Source organism: Balaenoptera acutorostrata, chromosome 10 (assembly GCF_949987535.1).
Source record: "Balaenoptera acutorostrata chromosome 10, mBalAcu1.1, whole genome shotgun sequence".
Classification (NCBI taxonomy): domain Eukaryota; kingdom Metazoa; phylum Chordata; class Mammalia; order Artiodactyla; family Balaenopteridae; genus Balaenoptera; species Balaenoptera acutorostrata.
In genome coordinates this window covers 70,744,139-70,761,137 of record NC_080073.1, presented here as the reverse complement: position 1 = coordinate 70,761,137, position 16,999 = coordinate 70,744,139, and the positions used below count along the sequence as shown (strand labels likewise).

Here is a 16,999-nt window from a genome sequence, read left to right as displayed (position 1 = left end):
CTAGAAAGAAAAAAGAGTTGTAGCCCTCAGGCTGAAGACAGGGAAGGAGATGAAGAAGAATGGTTATTATCTCCTGTATTATTGTCCTAAGTACCAGACAGATTTAGAGGTGTCCCCTTGTGGCCACAGCAGCTTGGAAGATCCAAGGTCTCAGACTCAGTAAGTCCGGCAAAGATCCTTGATTGAACTTTTATCCTTATAGGAATAATCACAGGCATGGACATACTTTTGTGAAAAATAGTTAAGCTTTCAGGTAATGTTGGCAGAATGAACACACATTGATTCTCACATGCTTCAGAACAAGATCCTACTAAAATGACAGTAAAGGAATTTTTAAGATGTTAATCTATAAGGATAAAGAAAATGGGAAGAGGAGATTAAAAACAGGCAGATGAACAATTGGTAAATGATTTAACAGGCTCAGGAAAACTGAATCCTAAGTCACTAAATCCTCGAAGACTTAGGAGTTAGGGGCACCAGGCACCTTTGAAGCTGTGATGAAGGAGATAGGTAGGAAGGGGCTAAAATGAGAAGACTAGTTAACTATGTACTTATGAAACAATTAAGAGCTCTAGCTTCTCTTCCCCACTTCACAGAACTTTGACTGCTTCTTCCCCACTCTGATAGAAAACTGGAAATGTATTATTTTTTTTCCAGATCTATTAAGATATAATTGACATATAACATTGTTTAAGCTAAACATGATGATATATAACATAGTGATTTTTTTTAACTTTTTATTTTATATTGGAGTGTAGTTGATTAACAATGTTGTGTTAGCTTCAGGTGTACAGCTAAGTGATTTAGTTATACATATACATGTATCTATTCTTTTTCAAATTCTTTTCCCATTTAGGTTATAACCTAATGATTTGATACACATATATTGTGAAATGATCACCACAGTAGGTTTATTTAACATTTCTGTCACCTCATAGAAGTACCTTTCCCTAATGGTGAGAACATTTAAGATCTACCCTCTTAGCAACTTTCAAATATATATTTCAAATATATAATACAGTTTGGTTAACTGTAGTCTCCATGCTGTACATTAGGTCCCCAGAACTTATAACTGGAAATTTGTACCAACTGACCAACATCTCCCCATTTCACTCACTTCCCAGCCCCTGGCTACTACCATTCTACTCTGTTTTATGAGTTAGGCTTTTTTAGATTCCACATATAAAGGAGATCATACAGTATTTGTCTTTCTCTATCTGACTTTGGAAATTTATTCTTTGATGAAGATAAAACAGGTAAAACAGAAGGTCTCTAAAGTGGGAAACCATGCATAGGTTAGAAAGGTCATACTATAGGAAGATTAGGTGGTCTGATGCTTAGACCCTACCTTTCAGTAATATCTCCCCTGCCACACATTCAGACGAATACCCCTACCCTGTTTCACCACTCTGAAACTCTGGTAGTCAAGCCCGTATTTCCCATGCAGAGGATTAGAAACATCTTTCTAGATAATTCAATCAGTCTAAGAGGGAAGAGCTAAAGGATCTGAAAGTGAGATTTTCCTGACAGTTGACCCATTCAGGCAACTATATTCTCAGAATTTCCTCTTGAGGAAAATGTCTAGGTTCCTTCTTGACAACCTTCTTGACAACCAGACATTTGAGGAAACTAATATGAAACATAAAGACTAAAACAAACAGGAAAAAAAAACTATATAGGGAGATGAAAACTTTAAAAAAAATTATTGCTATCTTCAGAGAGGTTAAATATGGCAATCTTAGACCAAGAAGGAAAAGCCATAAAAAAGGAACATTTGGAGAATAAGAAATACAGTTGGAAATTTAAAATATTAAAGCAGAAATGGAAAACTCGGTAGAGAGCACAGATGATAAAGTTGAGGAACTCTCCCACAGAGTGGAACAAAATCACAAAAAAATGACAGATAGAGGAAGTATGAAAATACAGGTAAAGATAAGGAGGTCCAATATTCAAAACTAGGAGTTCCATAAAGAGAGGTTAAAAAAAATGCAAAGGAAGAAGTCAATAACAATAATTCAAGAACATTTACCAAAACTGAATTATCAATACATGGATTTCCAGATTGCAAAGGCCTTCTGAGTGCCCAACACAGTAGAAGAAAATAGACCCATACTAAGGCATCATGAAATTTCATAATACTAGGGAAGCAGAGAAAAATCTGCATGTTTCCAGAACGGGACATGTTTTTAAAATTAAAAAAATAAAAGAGCGAAAAAGGAAGAGAGAAATCAAGTCAGGTATCATAATGATTTCTCAATAGCAAAACTAGAAACTTGACAGGCAGTAGAGTAAGACCTTCAAAATTCTGAAAGAAAACTACTTCCAACCAAAAATCAAGGCTCTTTCTCTTAGTAGGGAAGAAAATGTGCAGGAAAGGAAAGTACTCCATATATTAGTTGTGAATAATATCTACATAATCATGATGTAAACACTGAGTATTGATTCAACCAAAGTTACAATACAGTCTAAATTGGGGGATAGGAAAAGGGTACATATGGAGGAGAGAGCTAAAAAGTTGTCTTCCATAGTAGTAGATTGGTAGGTAAGGCCTAAAGCTGGAAAATCAAGAAGTAGCATTAAATGCATGATAATTATAGATGTGAGATAAATCCTGAAATAATCCATTAAAACAGGTAAGAACAGTTGCCTCTGGGGAGAGAAGGAAATGGAGCATGGGGGGGGAGTATTTTTCATAATAAATCTTATAGGCTATTTGACTTTTTAACTATGTATGTGTAAAAGTTTCTTTGTAAAAGAAGAAAGAGAAATAGTTAAGCCAGTTTTGTTTTATTTTAATGAGGATTCCAAACACGACAGCAGTAGCAGTGACTACTAGTAATGTAATATTTACATTGTTTATTAAAAAATAAACCCTCTCTTACAAAGTATACATTTTAGTTTATGTGCATTTCTCTCATAAGTTTTTCTTTCCTTGAATTTCTCAGACAAGTGTAAGGATTGACATTTTCTTTCTGATCACTGACTTAGCACTAATGCTGTACCAGTAAAGTCTAGGTCATGAATGGTTGAACTCTTAAGAAGCTTTGGGGAAGGAAAACAAAAATCCTTGCCAAACTACTCCACCTCCCAACCTGCTTGCTAATCCAGTAGAAATATGGTTTGGGACAGGCTTCAGGCTTCAGGTTTGGTTAGGACTTCTAACACAAAAGGCATGAGTATGGGGAAATGTCTTCTAAAATGATTGGGCAGACTGTTAGGTTTGAAGCTGTCTCATGTCTGCTCAGCCCCTACTATAAGCTGCAGACTCTGTAGGTCACCAAATAGTGCCACTCAGAACATCTTGCTCTTTTCTTTTCTCTTTTGCTTGTATTAAAGTTCTAACACATTGACAGATTTTAGGAGCAAAATCTCTTATACCAGTAGTGCTGAAATTAGTAATCCTTCATGCTGTTTGGAAGCTGGAGTGTACAGGCTTCTACAGCGAAATCAGTCATGCACTTCCGGCTTTAACGAACCCCGAGACAGAACATAGCCACACCAGTTTTGGCACCCAAGACAAAAATACTTCTGTTTCCTATTATCATTTGCATTCCCTGTGCTGTTGGTGTGAGTGTTCTTCTCAAGTTTTCTGTAGTATTTTTTTTGTTTACTTTGACTACTCTGCCTCTGGTTGGTAACTTTGTACCTAGTTATGCTGATACTTGAATTATGTGCTAAGTAAATCTCTGGATCTTTTTTTTTTTCTCCCTGATCAATTCTCTAGGTAAAGGTCGAGAACTTCCCAAAGGGCAAAGGAGGGTCCCTGAAGTTTTTTGTGAGCATAGAAGTCTGGGGATAGTAGGTGGCAAGTGTGTAGCTTTTCTGGGTTGAACTTGTTTTCTCCAAATATATTTGGAGAAAACAAATATATATATATATTTCTTATATATATATTTCTTATATATTCTTATATATATATTTCTATATTTTTTGGAGAAATATATATTTCTCCAAATATATTTCAGTTAGTTCTCTGTTAGAAGCTGTTACTGCCTGGAACACAGGTTTCTTTACATAGCTCATAAGGAGTACAGAGGCTTTGAGGGACGTGTGTTCTGTTGAGATTTGAAATCTCCAGCCTGATTGTATGAGTGTGTAGGGTATGAGTTTTCCATGAAAGGAAATAATGCATGCAAGGGCTAGCACATGGGATGTGTTCAGAAGCTGGTAGCTTTTATTTTAATTCCAGTGCTAGTTTCTCAGAGGTCCGGAATGAAGATTCGTGGTTTCCTTACTCCCTATGCTCTCTTTATTACTCTCTTGACTTGTCACTCAGTTTTCACTTCTGTTATTCTAACCATCTTACGCAATTCCTGTCTTATTTCTCAATGTGTCAAATGTTTACATTCTTAGAAGGATTCTTAGATTTCTTCAGGGAGAGGCAAATTCTTTCTCCTTCTGTTTGCCTCTCTTCCTTCTGTATTTAATCTTCCACTCTAAAAGGAAAAAAAAGGACAGGCTCCTCCAGCCCTTAAAATGTTAAGTTATAGTAAGTGGCATATCTCTACCATAGTCTTAGGTTTAAAAAAAAAAGAGAGAAACTTCCCTTACCCATCATGATCCTAAAGCAGGCTGGCTACAGGTCATAGTCACCAAATGAGTTCTTACAGATTCATAGGGAAACTAACAGATTTAATTTTCTTCTACTTTTTCTCTAGTGCACAATTCCATTAGACTCATTTGTCTACATTCGTGGAAATGCACAGCCTACTGGATAAACTGAAAAAGATAATGCAGCCATTTTAAAGATAAAACTGGTGAAATTCTCTCTCCCGCTCCCAGCATCTTGGGCTAGGGGAAAAGTTAATGAAAAAATGCAAATATTGAACTTTTGGTAATTTAGTTCTATTTCTTAAAATATACTTTGTGTTGGTTTCAGATGTTTTATTGAGTAATAAAATTGGTTAACAGTATTCCCACATGGGTATTTGTTCACAATAGTACATAACAGACAGAAGAAGGGATTGGTTTATACATATTCATGATCTTTTCCTCCCCTCCCCCTCCCTCCTCTGGCTCCTCCCTTTGTCTCTCTTCTTTCTTTCTCCTTTCTTCCCTCCCTCCCTCCCTCTCTCCCTTATTCATTTTTTATTTTATATCTTTCACTTGCCATTTTGTCTTTCTATAATCCCTTGAAAATTACAATCCGAAAAAATGCAGAGATAAAAAGAAAACGAAACCATGAAATAAATAAAATAAGACATTTCTTCCCACGAAATTCAAATCAGTTCCTCTTTCCAGACCCTAACAAACCTACTTAGTTAGATTTTTGCCTATATCCTGCTAAATATGTATAATAGGTATACTGTGTCTATATCGCAGACTCATTTACGGTATATCCATATTCTCAATCAGAGCTAGTCATGCCTTCCCATTTGACTCTTCTTTTATTCCTGCAGGGAGAGGTTTTATAACTGTTTATCCTTCCAGTTTAGCAAGTTTGTCTATGAAGTTCTATGCTAAATAGATCACCTACCAACCAGTGGCTAATTATTTGATTTTTTTATTTGTTGTCTGTCTCCTGACCTGAAATGTAAATTCCATGAGGAATAGATTTTATCTGTAGTGTTCAATCCCATATCCCAGCACCTAGCAGGAGTAGCTGACACATGGTAAATACTCAGTTAATATTTGTTGGATAAGACTGTGATCATCTGGGGGTGGGGGGGCGGGGCAGGAAAGGGATTATTTCTGTTTTAGCTATGTTTTGTTTTGTTCACAGGGAGGACTTTTAAAGTTCATGCTGCTAAATTTGGTGTTTTAAGGTTAGGCTACCATTTGTGAATAGGTCAGAGGCTCTTATGTCTTTCTCCTTACCACTACTACCAGTGTGGAGCCTGAGACTGAGAGAAATTAAGGAACTTGCCCCCAATTTTATACCTAATGCATTGTGAAGCTCTGACTAGAACCTAGGTCATTCTTTCAGCTCAGTCCTGTCAAAAATCATACAGTTTGATGGGTTTTAGTCTTACCTTCTAAACTGCACTATAAACTTCTCCAGATGAAGGTTTATGTCCTGTCTTCCTGGTCCATTCCTCACAGTGCTTAGCAGAATTTCTTGTACCTAGTAAGTGTTTATTAAATCTTGATTAATAGCACATTTACTCAGTATACCTACAAGGCTATTGGCTGGTAAATGTGCAAGCAGAAAATAGAAATGAATTAAATAAATTTACAGGTTATATCATTTTCATATGATTTATGTAAATAAATACTATAATTAAGTTCTTTTGTGATATTAATTTCAAATATGTTTTCATAGATTGAAGGCATATTATTATGGCAGGTTTTAGGTTCTGCATATTTGGGGGTGGGGGAAAAAAGCCTATTGTTAAAAATGCACATTTCCCTCAAATAAAAAACAACACTTAAGTATTTATCTCTAATGTTGGAATGACTTTCTATTTTGGGTAGCACTGGGTTATGCTGTGTTAGTAATTATTTACCGATCTTATCCCTTCTGCATACTTGATTCTGTATAGCATCAATTTTCTCTGAAAAACAAGATGACTTCTTGTTTTGTTTGCCCTTCAGGTTGAATAGTGGAGTTGCTGGAACATGATTGCTCCCTCTGCAGGGGTAATGGTCAGACAGCATCAGGGCTGTTCTCTGAGACAGTAGCCTCTGCTTAGGCTAACGCTGGCAGAGTGTTTAACCTTTCAATAATTCTTCCTCTCCCAAATAAGCAAATGCTGCTGGGGCTCCTTGCTGAAGTCAGTAGAAGAGAATCTATAGCTCCACAGATCAGCCAGAGGGAAGGTTTTCTAAGAGTAACAAATCTGTTCTGTCACAACATGCTTTTTCTAGAAGCTTTTTGTCATTCTGGCAGTAAACTGTTTTCCACTTGCTGCCTTAGCAACAAGACCTGAAGTCACTTCACCCTCTGGTCTGTGGTTTGATTATAAGAGCATTAACTTGGTACCTAGAACTAGAAGAAAATATCATACTGGGGAAACCCACATACATTTCCAGCTTTTTCGGCTAGAGAATTATTTATGTACATTCTTCATATCTCCTTGAAAGGAAAGGTCAAATAGGAAATCATGGAAATGGTGAATTCAAATCCCACATGGTCCTAAGTCTCTAGTAAATGCTGTAGCTAAAGTTCTTGTCAGGTGACTGCCTCTGGCCACAGCAAAGAACAGTTTTTCTCTGCAGAGTTCTCCATGGAGACCTCAGAGGAAGAGCCAAAATGTTGAGGATCCCTTCTTGTGCTGTTAAGGATCCCAGTCTTAGGCTAACCCTGGTTTTCTCAAGCATCTTTGTTTAACCCAAGAATGTAAAGTTCAATTTGAGAATAAAACTTTGTTTACCGAAGAATAAAATTCTGATGGATTTTGGCTTTAGTTGATCCCTTGAGAGCTCATTTAAAATTTTTTTGCTGAATTCAATTTTATCTTGTAGCAGAACCTGCTCAGTACAGTGTTAGATGATCTTATAACTAGAGGCAAAGGTTAAGGATCAACTGTAACCACAAGTAGGCTAAAGACTAAAGAATACCAAGACTAGAGGGTTCCAAGGGGTTTAAAGGGAGGGTGTACAAGTTGCTGTTTTTCTATATTCAGTTTGTTAAAGATGTATTGTATGTGACTTAGAAATGAAATACGGTAGCGTCCTGACAAGAAATGATGGAAAGATAGGTTAAAAATAGGAATTTGTAGTACCTTCCCAGGACAGGCAGGGAATACAATGAAATCTCCAAGGCAGAAATTTTCTAGGTCACAGTATTGTGATGTTTCTTTGTAAGAAGTGCTATTTTTCTTAATAAATTAAAACTCCAAACTTCCAGAGTTAGCACAAAAAAGAAACTCTTCTGTGGGCATGAGTAGCTGGACCAAATATGGGAAAAAGATTCTTCCCTTGTTTCCTTATGCAGAGCCGAGTCAGGTCAAGAACATTTAAAATAGACTTTTCTGAAGACTAGGGGCTTAAAGCAGGAAATAACATAGAGCCAGGTAATCTGCGTTCGGAATGTAGCTTCTTTCTACATATCCTGTGGGGCCCTAAGGGTAAGGACTAGCCCCTGCCCGTGCTCTTGAAGTCCATCCTTGGGCCTGCCTATTCATGGATGCGGATGCACCACTTTAACAACCACAGTTAGGAATGCTCTCCCAGACAACCAGCAGTCTTGAAGTCCAAAAGAAATGCCGCCTCCAGCAACCTACTCTTTGCATTTCTATTTAATGATACTCTACTCTGCCAAGCACTGCATTAGACACTTTAAATACTTACCTCGTTTAAATATCATATAAGGCTTGTGTACTGACCTTTTATAGAGAAGGAAACTGTGGTTCAGAAAGGTTTAAGACATTTTTTTCCCCGAAGTAACACAGCTAATTAAGCGATGGGGCTGGGCTACACACCTGGTCCTGTTAGACTCTAAAGCAAGTACTTCAAAACTCTATAGTGCCTTTCAATTTCAGAGTGCTATCCTTGGAAGGTTTAGGTTTAGGTTTCATTTTTTTAAAGAAGACTCTCTTTTCACCCACAATATTATAGCTCCTAGAAACTTCTGCATTGAAACATCCTGTTTTGAACTGTGTTGAGGCCCCAGTCTTTGTCAGTGACTAGAAGACAGCTAACACAAGGAAGGGAGGAGAATATTGGAAACAGACTGTTACACCAGGGCTCATGTGAACAGCATTCATCCTCATCAGAAATGGCCAATCTGGGGCTTCCCTGGTGGTGCAGTGGTTAAGAATCCACCTGCCAATGCAGGGGACACGGGTTCGAGCCCTAGTCTGGGAAGATCCCACATGCCGCGGAGCAACTAAGCCTGTGCGCCACAACTACTGAGCCTGCGCTCTAGAGCCCGCGAACCACAACTACTGAAGCCCGTGCAACTGGAGCCCACGCACCGCAACAAGAGAAGCCACCACAATGAGAAGTCTGCACACCTCAATGAAGAGTAGCCCCCGCTCACTGCAATTAGAGAAAGACCGCGCTCAGCAACGAAGACCCAGTGCAGCCAAAAATAAATAAATAAAATAAATAAATTTTTTTAAAAGACACTAAATTAAAAAAAAAAAAAGAAATGGCCAATCTGTTGCATATCTGCCTTTCTCAGCACTAAGTTTTAATTATCTTCCAACTGTCTGAGCTGCTGTTGAGGACCTCAGAGAGAACAAAGGATAGCTGTCATATTTTTCAGCAGCGCCCCTCTCTGCACACTGATGAAGTCACTAGCTGCCACTGCCCTTATTATCAGGTTAAATCAGAGTCTGAGTGTGCATTGGAGAGATGATGTTGAAAGAAAAAAAGCTTAAGTTTTACCTCTTATTCAGAATCTTTTGTGACAGAGAAATGTGACATCTGCTTCTCCTGTTTAGGTGTTATGACCCAGAAGCAAGTTTTCTTTTGTTTTTCAAAGAAAAAAAAGGAAAGAGAGAGAGGACTCTCTCCCATCACCAGCTCTTGGATTTTTCAGTAGCTTGGATAGTGATAACTTCTGCCTCCAGGATGTTCCCTTGTGAGCCCCATTAAGGAAATCTGCTTATGATCCAAGATGGTACCTTGATGGTGCTGCCTCCTTCTTCCTCTAGACATTGCTCATGGATCAGGGCATGCCTTCCCCTGAGCTGGACAGGGCCCCTGTGTTCTTAATGGAGAGCTCCAGGCTGCCCTACCAGTCACTGAAGTTGGGGGATTAGTTAAAGCCTGTTTGCTATTTCTAGTCAAGATCTTCAGTAAAGGATAGAGTCCTATGCTAAACAATTCCTTGCTGGAAAAAAGGAGCATGGCTTCTTTCTTGTGACTTTGTTACCATTTTTAAATGTGTATTTGAGTAAGGACTTTATGCCATTTTTGTAAATTAGGCTATAATTTTATGTAGACTTAGAAAGTATTGTAGAACTAGAATAATTAAACTTGTTGTGAGCATTACATATAACAGGCTAATCAGGAAGTGTGATGTACAGTGGTGAATTGCTAATTTGACCTCAGGATTATGCAGCAGAGATAACATTATCTTCATTTATATAGAACTTTTTATCTGGAGGCATCTCTCAATGCTTTTGCAGTCATACATATTATCTTGTTAGTTATCACAAACACTATCATTAAGGCTGTAAAATGTATTCCAGTACGATTTTTTATTTTCAGTTTCCTATAATTGGGGGACAAGGGAGGGGAAGGTTCTGTATTTTCTCCCACTCCTGATATTTGCACCAGGGTAAAATTTGGGAAATGACTGTTATCTAAACTAGGAGAGCCTGGTTCCATATAATGTTTTGAAAAGAAAGTAGGGGGGACATTACTGCATCCCCTTAGGTCAGCCTGAACTATTTAACCTTAAGAACTGCCAGTGGGGAAAGGCCCTATTAGTCCCTTCCTGGCTCCTCTGCCTTGCACAGTATTAGGAGAGCTATCTCTCCTTTGAGAGATTTGACCTAGGGAACAGGAAAATGATCTGATCAAATTCCACCAAACCACATTCCCTCCATTCCCTCCAAGATTGCAGACAGCAGCACTCAGACTGTCACGACTATGTGCGGTTGAAAGTGCTATGCTTGTTGAGTTCCTGTGGGTTTAAGGAAATGGGCAAAATTAGATTCAGGCCAAGGTGCCAGGCTTAACACACCCCTTCCGCTCCAGAAAGCCCAGAGAGACTGTTACTGCCTACAGTAAAGAACCACACAGTCCGTTCTACCCAGATCATTTAGAACTAATTTAAATGAACCCCACCCACCCACCCAAACCCAGTAAAATCAGCACCTTCTGTCTGCCTTGAGGGCTTGAGAGAACGGATCAGGGCCAACCTCCTGCTTACCCAGAGGGCTCTGGTGAGCACCGCAGTTGCCCTGACTCTCCACACAGGAAGAGCGGTGTCTCCCTGCAGTGGATATGGGAACACTGAGCAGCCAGTCCAGGAGAAAGCATTACTATCGGTTATGAAGATGAGCGACCAGCTCATGTCAAGGAGCAGGTGGCTAAATGAGGTGCACAGGGAATGTGGTGAGATTCAGGTTTGAAGAAACAGGAGGGAGAATAGCCCAAGATACAAAACCCCCAAATATAGCCTCTTTTATGTGAATTTTTACAGTTGGCATTTACATTATACAGTTAACTTGGAGTGACGAGAAATGTAAGGAAATTACCGAATTAGTGAACAGCGATTAACTCAGACGTAAAATTGTATCATCTTAAGTGGAAGGTTGTTTTACATAGCGGACGGAAGATATTACTAAAACCTTGCCCAGTCTGTCATCTCCTAATTGAAATCTGTTCGTTTAGTATGCCCCATCCTTCAGAGCACATAGTTCATAATTTGAGAGAGCGTTATCAGTTAATCTAGTTCTTTTTCTTCTTATTCTTCTTTTGAATTCCAGTAAGACTGTGTGTGGCACATTACATTCCCTCTGAAATTGTGTGACACTCAGAAGAGTAAGTTTGTCTGTTCATTAACCTGTGAACCGTCAGGTCCGTTTGAAGAGTGAAAGGAGCAAGTTGCTCCAAGGTTAATGCTTGTTTGTCAGAGAGGGTGAACAGGCCGAGAGGCTCGAGACTTGCCCTGTGAAACTCTGCACTGTGTGCAGATGCCAGATCCGGGTGGCCTGGAGGGAGGCTGCAGAGCAGGCTGGGTCACCTCTGCTGATCACTTCCTCTGGTCAGGAGAAGGCTTCCTAGCAGTCAAGTGGGGGGCTGGCGTAAGTATATAGGGTTAACTTCCTAACAAGGATTCAGGAGCAATATTAAAATACAAGAAGCTGTGAGTGGTTTACAGTAGTTTCCGTGGATTTTTACTTTCAACAAGAAAGCAGTATTGATTTCATGCATTTCATCCAATGGATGAAAGCTTTCATTGAGTTGGAAAGCATTTGACTTTGTGTGTGTTTGTGCACCTGTGCACAGGCACATTCCTAACCACAAAGCAAGGATAGAAGCTGTTTGTTATTCTCCAGTGTAAGTGTCTCATGGATATACAATTGTACTGACATTCAGGGGTTGAGCTGAACAATCCCTGGTTTGATTTTCTAGGTAAACCAAATCTAAGTTCTACTTCATTCTCTGGAAAGTGGTACCTCCTTAATTTTGCTGTAATTCTTCCAGGCTCAGTTGGAGCTAGCCCTAAGGAGCAGGTACAGGGTCTGAAGCCAATTCAGAGTCTCCTTTAGTCCATGCTCTGGTACACTGTATGTTTACATAGTGTATCTTATTCTGTTATCTTTGGATTCGTTACGATGGAAGCTCATTTTCTTCAACAGATTTTCTTTTCTTTTTACCCCCAGGTATATTCGAATAGTTGGGACTCACAACACAGTGAATAAGATTTTTCACATTGTGGCTTTTGAATGTATGTTTACAAACAAAACCTTCACTCTGGAGAAGGGGCTATTAGGTAAGTGTTACATTTATATTTTTGTGTATACACTTAGATATTTTATCTTCAAATATTTTGTAATTCCATTAACTCATCTTAATTCACCTCTTAATCAGCTTTGACTAAGAACTCTGGTTGATTTGAATGCCTTATGGCTGACTGACATAGAGAGGGCTTATATTTTTAGAAGTAGTCAAAATAATAATTTCCAGTAAACTTAAGAGAATGTAAATATTGTACTAGTAGTTAAGAATTGAAAATGTTTTAGTGATTCATTCAGATTTGCTATGTGGGTAATGCTTATGATAGGCAAAGCCTCTCAGACCAAAGACTTTTCTATATTTAATGGTAGGTAGGGTCAGGGAGGAAGTTGCTATATTATTGATCCAATGCTCCTACTTTCCAAGGCTATGCAGGTATTTTGGCCTCTGATTTGATATGAATGGTGTGCTCAGCTATGAGAATATCTTCTTTTCATGGACACAGCAGTCCATATTTGCCCTACTTTGCCAAATTCACCTCAAGAAAATGCCTGCATATAAATTTAAATAAGACCAGAGTAACTAAATTATTGTAATGAAAATTAAGTTATCATGTGGGAAATATGGCCTGGCTGATCTTTCGAAAGGGCATTTTAAATTTTTTGTTTAGTTGTCTATTTGGTTGTTTTCTGTTATGTTTTGTTTTTGCTTTTGTTTTAGGTAATATTTAGTCTGGCTCTGTGTATAGTCTGTCCCAGGTCTTAACATTCCAGATACCATGAGTGGCTTTTCCTGTCTAGACCTCTTTTATCCATGCCCACAGGTTTTTGCTCATTTCCTATCAAGATCATAGTTTAACTAAGTAGATCCTTGAATCTGTGCCTTTACTGCAGCTTTCTTTGAAAAGGGACTCTGTATGTTCAAGTGGAGGGATAAGATGCCAGTGCCTTGGTGTACATAAAGTAGTTCTTTACCTTTGCAAAGGGACTAATTTCTCCTCTCCTCTCCAAGTCCTGTTCATGCTGGGACACAGACCATATTGACTGTGTCCTAAAAACATGGTGAAAACTAGAATGGGAAATATGAGAGTAACTTGCAAATGTTTACTAATTCTTTGAATGGTCAAAAGTCTAAATTTTCGTAACGCCGTGTGTTTCCTAAATGTAATCCTTTACTTTAGGGAAATTTGGGAGAGTAATATTAATAAAGTAGCAGGAGTAGAAATTATCCCAATGTATAGAGAACTTTTAGAGCTCAACTAAAATAAATAATTTGGTTTTAATTTTGCTATGGATGTAATTTTTAGTTTTAAATATAAATGTTGATAATCTTTGTGACTTTTAAGTCATTTGAAAGTTAGTGCTGAAGCATTACCTGATATTATCAAGGCTTTTAACTCCGTGGAGGGTCATAGAATTGTGATGATGGGGTGTTTGGGGGAAGCCACTCCTTTTCACCTGCTGCCCAAGTTGTTTTATAGACTAGGCTTCACTGTGTATGTGATTGTGTAGTTAGGGGCACCCTTACTGAGAAGGATCTTATTAGAAACCAAACCACCTTCAGTCACAGGATGTGTAGAGCATTTGGCTACTGGCTTCAGCCCAGTGCACTGCATTTTGAGCATGCTGCATAGAAGACACCTCCCCCTTCTTACTGGAGAAGAACAGGTTTGTGGACACTGTAATTATCCATGAAACAGGTCTATCTGGCATGAAAGGCCATTGCAGGAATGAAACTTAGGATCAGTTGTAGTGAGGGATGCTGTTGTTGGTCTGTATGTTTTGTCTACACTGAGTTAGTCAACATTATCAGAAGCCATAATAGTCTCAGACATGTCAGGGGATGAAAGAAGATTGCAGAGATGCAAGAAGTGTTTTTGGTGTCTGGTCAAACACTTTCCTTCAAGTCCTCTTCTATGATGCTCACAAGCTTGACGTCAAAGAGCACTGCAGTCATTTGTCTGTCATCGTCCCTCCACCAAATAGGAGCACCTAGGCAGATATGTGTGTGTACCTGTCAGCAGATGGCCTGCAGCGGGATCCCCTTTGGCTCTTATTTTACTATCTTACGGCGCAAAGTTGCCCCCATGCTGGGCAGTCAGGGACATGGTTTGAGTTGTGAAGGAGTATAGGGAGATTTCATTATTCTTTGTCTGACATGGCAGCTCTGCTGAGTCTACAGGGGTGTTTGAAGTAGTAATGGCCAGCTTTCCATGTTGATGATCTCAGGTGCATTTTAGCTGCACACAGGCCTCAGCCAGCCATTCTACAGGGACCTCCAAGAAAGGAGTGGTCCTCTAGTGGGGCCACAGTGTGTGTCAGAATCACCTGGAGTTATTTTTAAATTGTAGCTGCCTACTGCTCCCTCTTTCCTGTGAAATGTGCAGTCTTCCCTTGAGAACCACTGACTGATACGAACTTCAGGTTTTCACGGGGGAAAAAAGTAAAGCTAAAATAATGTCATCATGAATAACTAGTAGGGTATCAAGCTCTACTCTTACATTTCAAGATTCAGAATTTCTTTCTTTCATAGTTCCTTTTTCTTTGTTTCATAGTTCAGGCTACTCTCATTAGAGTAGTACTCTCCTAATAGGCCTTAAAATTACTTTTAAAATATTTGTGTTGTTTTTTAAAATCAGATTTTAATGTTATTACTTAAAGCGTATAATGATGTCAGGAAAAACATAAATAAAAATAACCGCACTAGCATCATAAGAGTTTAGTCTTCTTTTTCCACCAAAGGGATTCTTTCACATTTTTGTTGACAACATGTCATTCCTCATGCTGCTTCACTTGCACAGACTCCTGGGGAAGCTTTGTAACCCTGTGGGTTCATACATCCATGGGAACGGGACCCTCCTCAACCACACTGACCAGATCTGGGCGTCAGACTCTACCCACAGCACTTCTCCCACCTTATCTGCTGCTGCCACCACAGCCCTTTCTCATTTGGTGGCTGCTTCTGGTTGGTGCTGGGATGTATTCTTGCCTGGGAGAGTCTTGCCTCTTTGTTAGGAGGCATTTGTAGGAAACTCTAACCTGTCTTACTGCTGATGCATAGAAGGAATGTTAGAATAGATATGACTGCTATTTAAACATTAAACCTCTCAAAAAATGTATTTGCTTTGCCATGGCACTCCACTTTGTGATATGTATGTAGCATTTGCCAAATCCCTCCACTTTTTTCATAATAATTGCCAAAACTTCCTTTTCATTTAATCTTGTATTTAAGTTCACTTCTTTGAATACCCTATCAGTTATTCAAGGAGAGAGAATAATACCCACCACCCAGCTTAAAGAATTATCAACTCATAGACAACCTGGTTTTATCTGTATACTACCTACTTCCTCCTCATCAGATTATTTTGAAGCCAATTCCAGACACTTTATCATATTACCCATAAATATTCCAATATATATCTCTATAAGTAAAGCCTCCTTTTTGTAGCCATAATCACAATATCATTATAATACCCCAAAGTTGAACCGTTATTCCTTGTGAGTATTAAATCAGTGTTCAAATGTTCCTAATCAAATCAAAGTCTGGAGTGAGTTTATGTGTTTTCATAGGTTGTTTAAATCAGAATTCAAATAAGGTCCATACTATCAACAAGTAGCTGTTATGACTCTTAAATCTCTTTAAATCTGTAGGTTCCCTTACATATGTCTGTCTCTGTCTGTCTTTGTTTTTTCCCCTCTCTCTAATTATAATTTATATGTTGAAGAAACTAACTTTTTGTCCTGCAGAGTTTCTAACAGCCTAGATTTTGGTGATTAGATCCCCATGGTAACATTTAATGTGTTCCTCTGTTGTATTTCTTGTATTTAGTAGTTAGATAGAGGCTTAATCTGATTCAGGATATTTTTGGTTTTGTTTTTTGTTTGTTTTTTGTAAAATGCTCTATAGATGGTGGTATATGTCTATCAAGAAGCACAGAAAATCTTTGATTGCCTCTCGCTTTTGGATAGTCACATCCATTCATGATTATTTCCTAAATTCATTCTTTTATAATTTGGAATTGCAAAATGGTTACATTCTAATCCTGTCATTTCTTCTTTGTTTAGTAACTAGAAAGAGAAAAATTTGCCTGAACACTCATTTGGTAATCCTAAAATGCAGTTTGCCCAGGAAAAGTAGGATAAATGTTATATTCTTTCTTCTTATTTACCACTTTTCAAATTAAAGAGGTGGTTACCTAGCATCCTCCAAAGGTGACCAGTGAAGTGTGATTGTGGGGGTTTTTTTGGGGAGAGGAGGGTGGAAGGGGAAGTACATATTATTTTGAATTTATGGGATTAAACAAATTGGACATCTTTTAATCACTTGCGGTTATTTTTATTGATATTCAGATTGTCCCCATCTTTAGCTTCTTCATATTGGCTCTTGAGTCTTTCTGACATAATCTCAGTAGTCCTCAGTAATTCCTTGATTTCTGGTGTGACACGATGTACCAGGTTCATCTTGTACGTTTATTGTCCCTCATCTGGAATCAGCCATTTCTGCAAGAAGCCCTGGTTCCCTCAAGTGGGAAATGACATTTGGAAACCTCAGCCTAAGCACTTCCTATTGGGTTGGTCACTATTGCTAGGCCTTTTCAGTGGACAGAAGTAGGAAATACATGCACATATATTTATTTATTTGTATATCATATATTCAACAGGTAAAATATATCACTAGTGCCTGCTGACACTTCTAATTA

At 38.5% G+C, this 16,999-nt stretch overlaps 1 protein-coding gene across 5 annotated transcripts in view; it reads left to right on the top strand.

Moving 5' to 3' along the window:
- The window catches only part of BTBD9 (BTB domain containing 9), a 411,304-nt gene that overhangs the window by 252,118 nt on the left and 142,187 nt on the right, over window positions 1-16,999 (top strand). For all 5 annotated transcript variants that reach the window (XR_009009550.1, XR_009009549.1, XM_057555121.1 and 2 more), the window contains exon 7: window positions 12,228-12,337. Coding sequence is in view for 3 of the 5 variants with exons in the window: in XM_057555121.1 (XP_057411104.1) it covers window positions 12,228-12,337 (110 nt within the window). In the remaining 2 variants the exon portion in view is untranslated. The remainder of the gene's footprint in view (window positions 1-12,227; window positions 12,338-16,999) is intronic.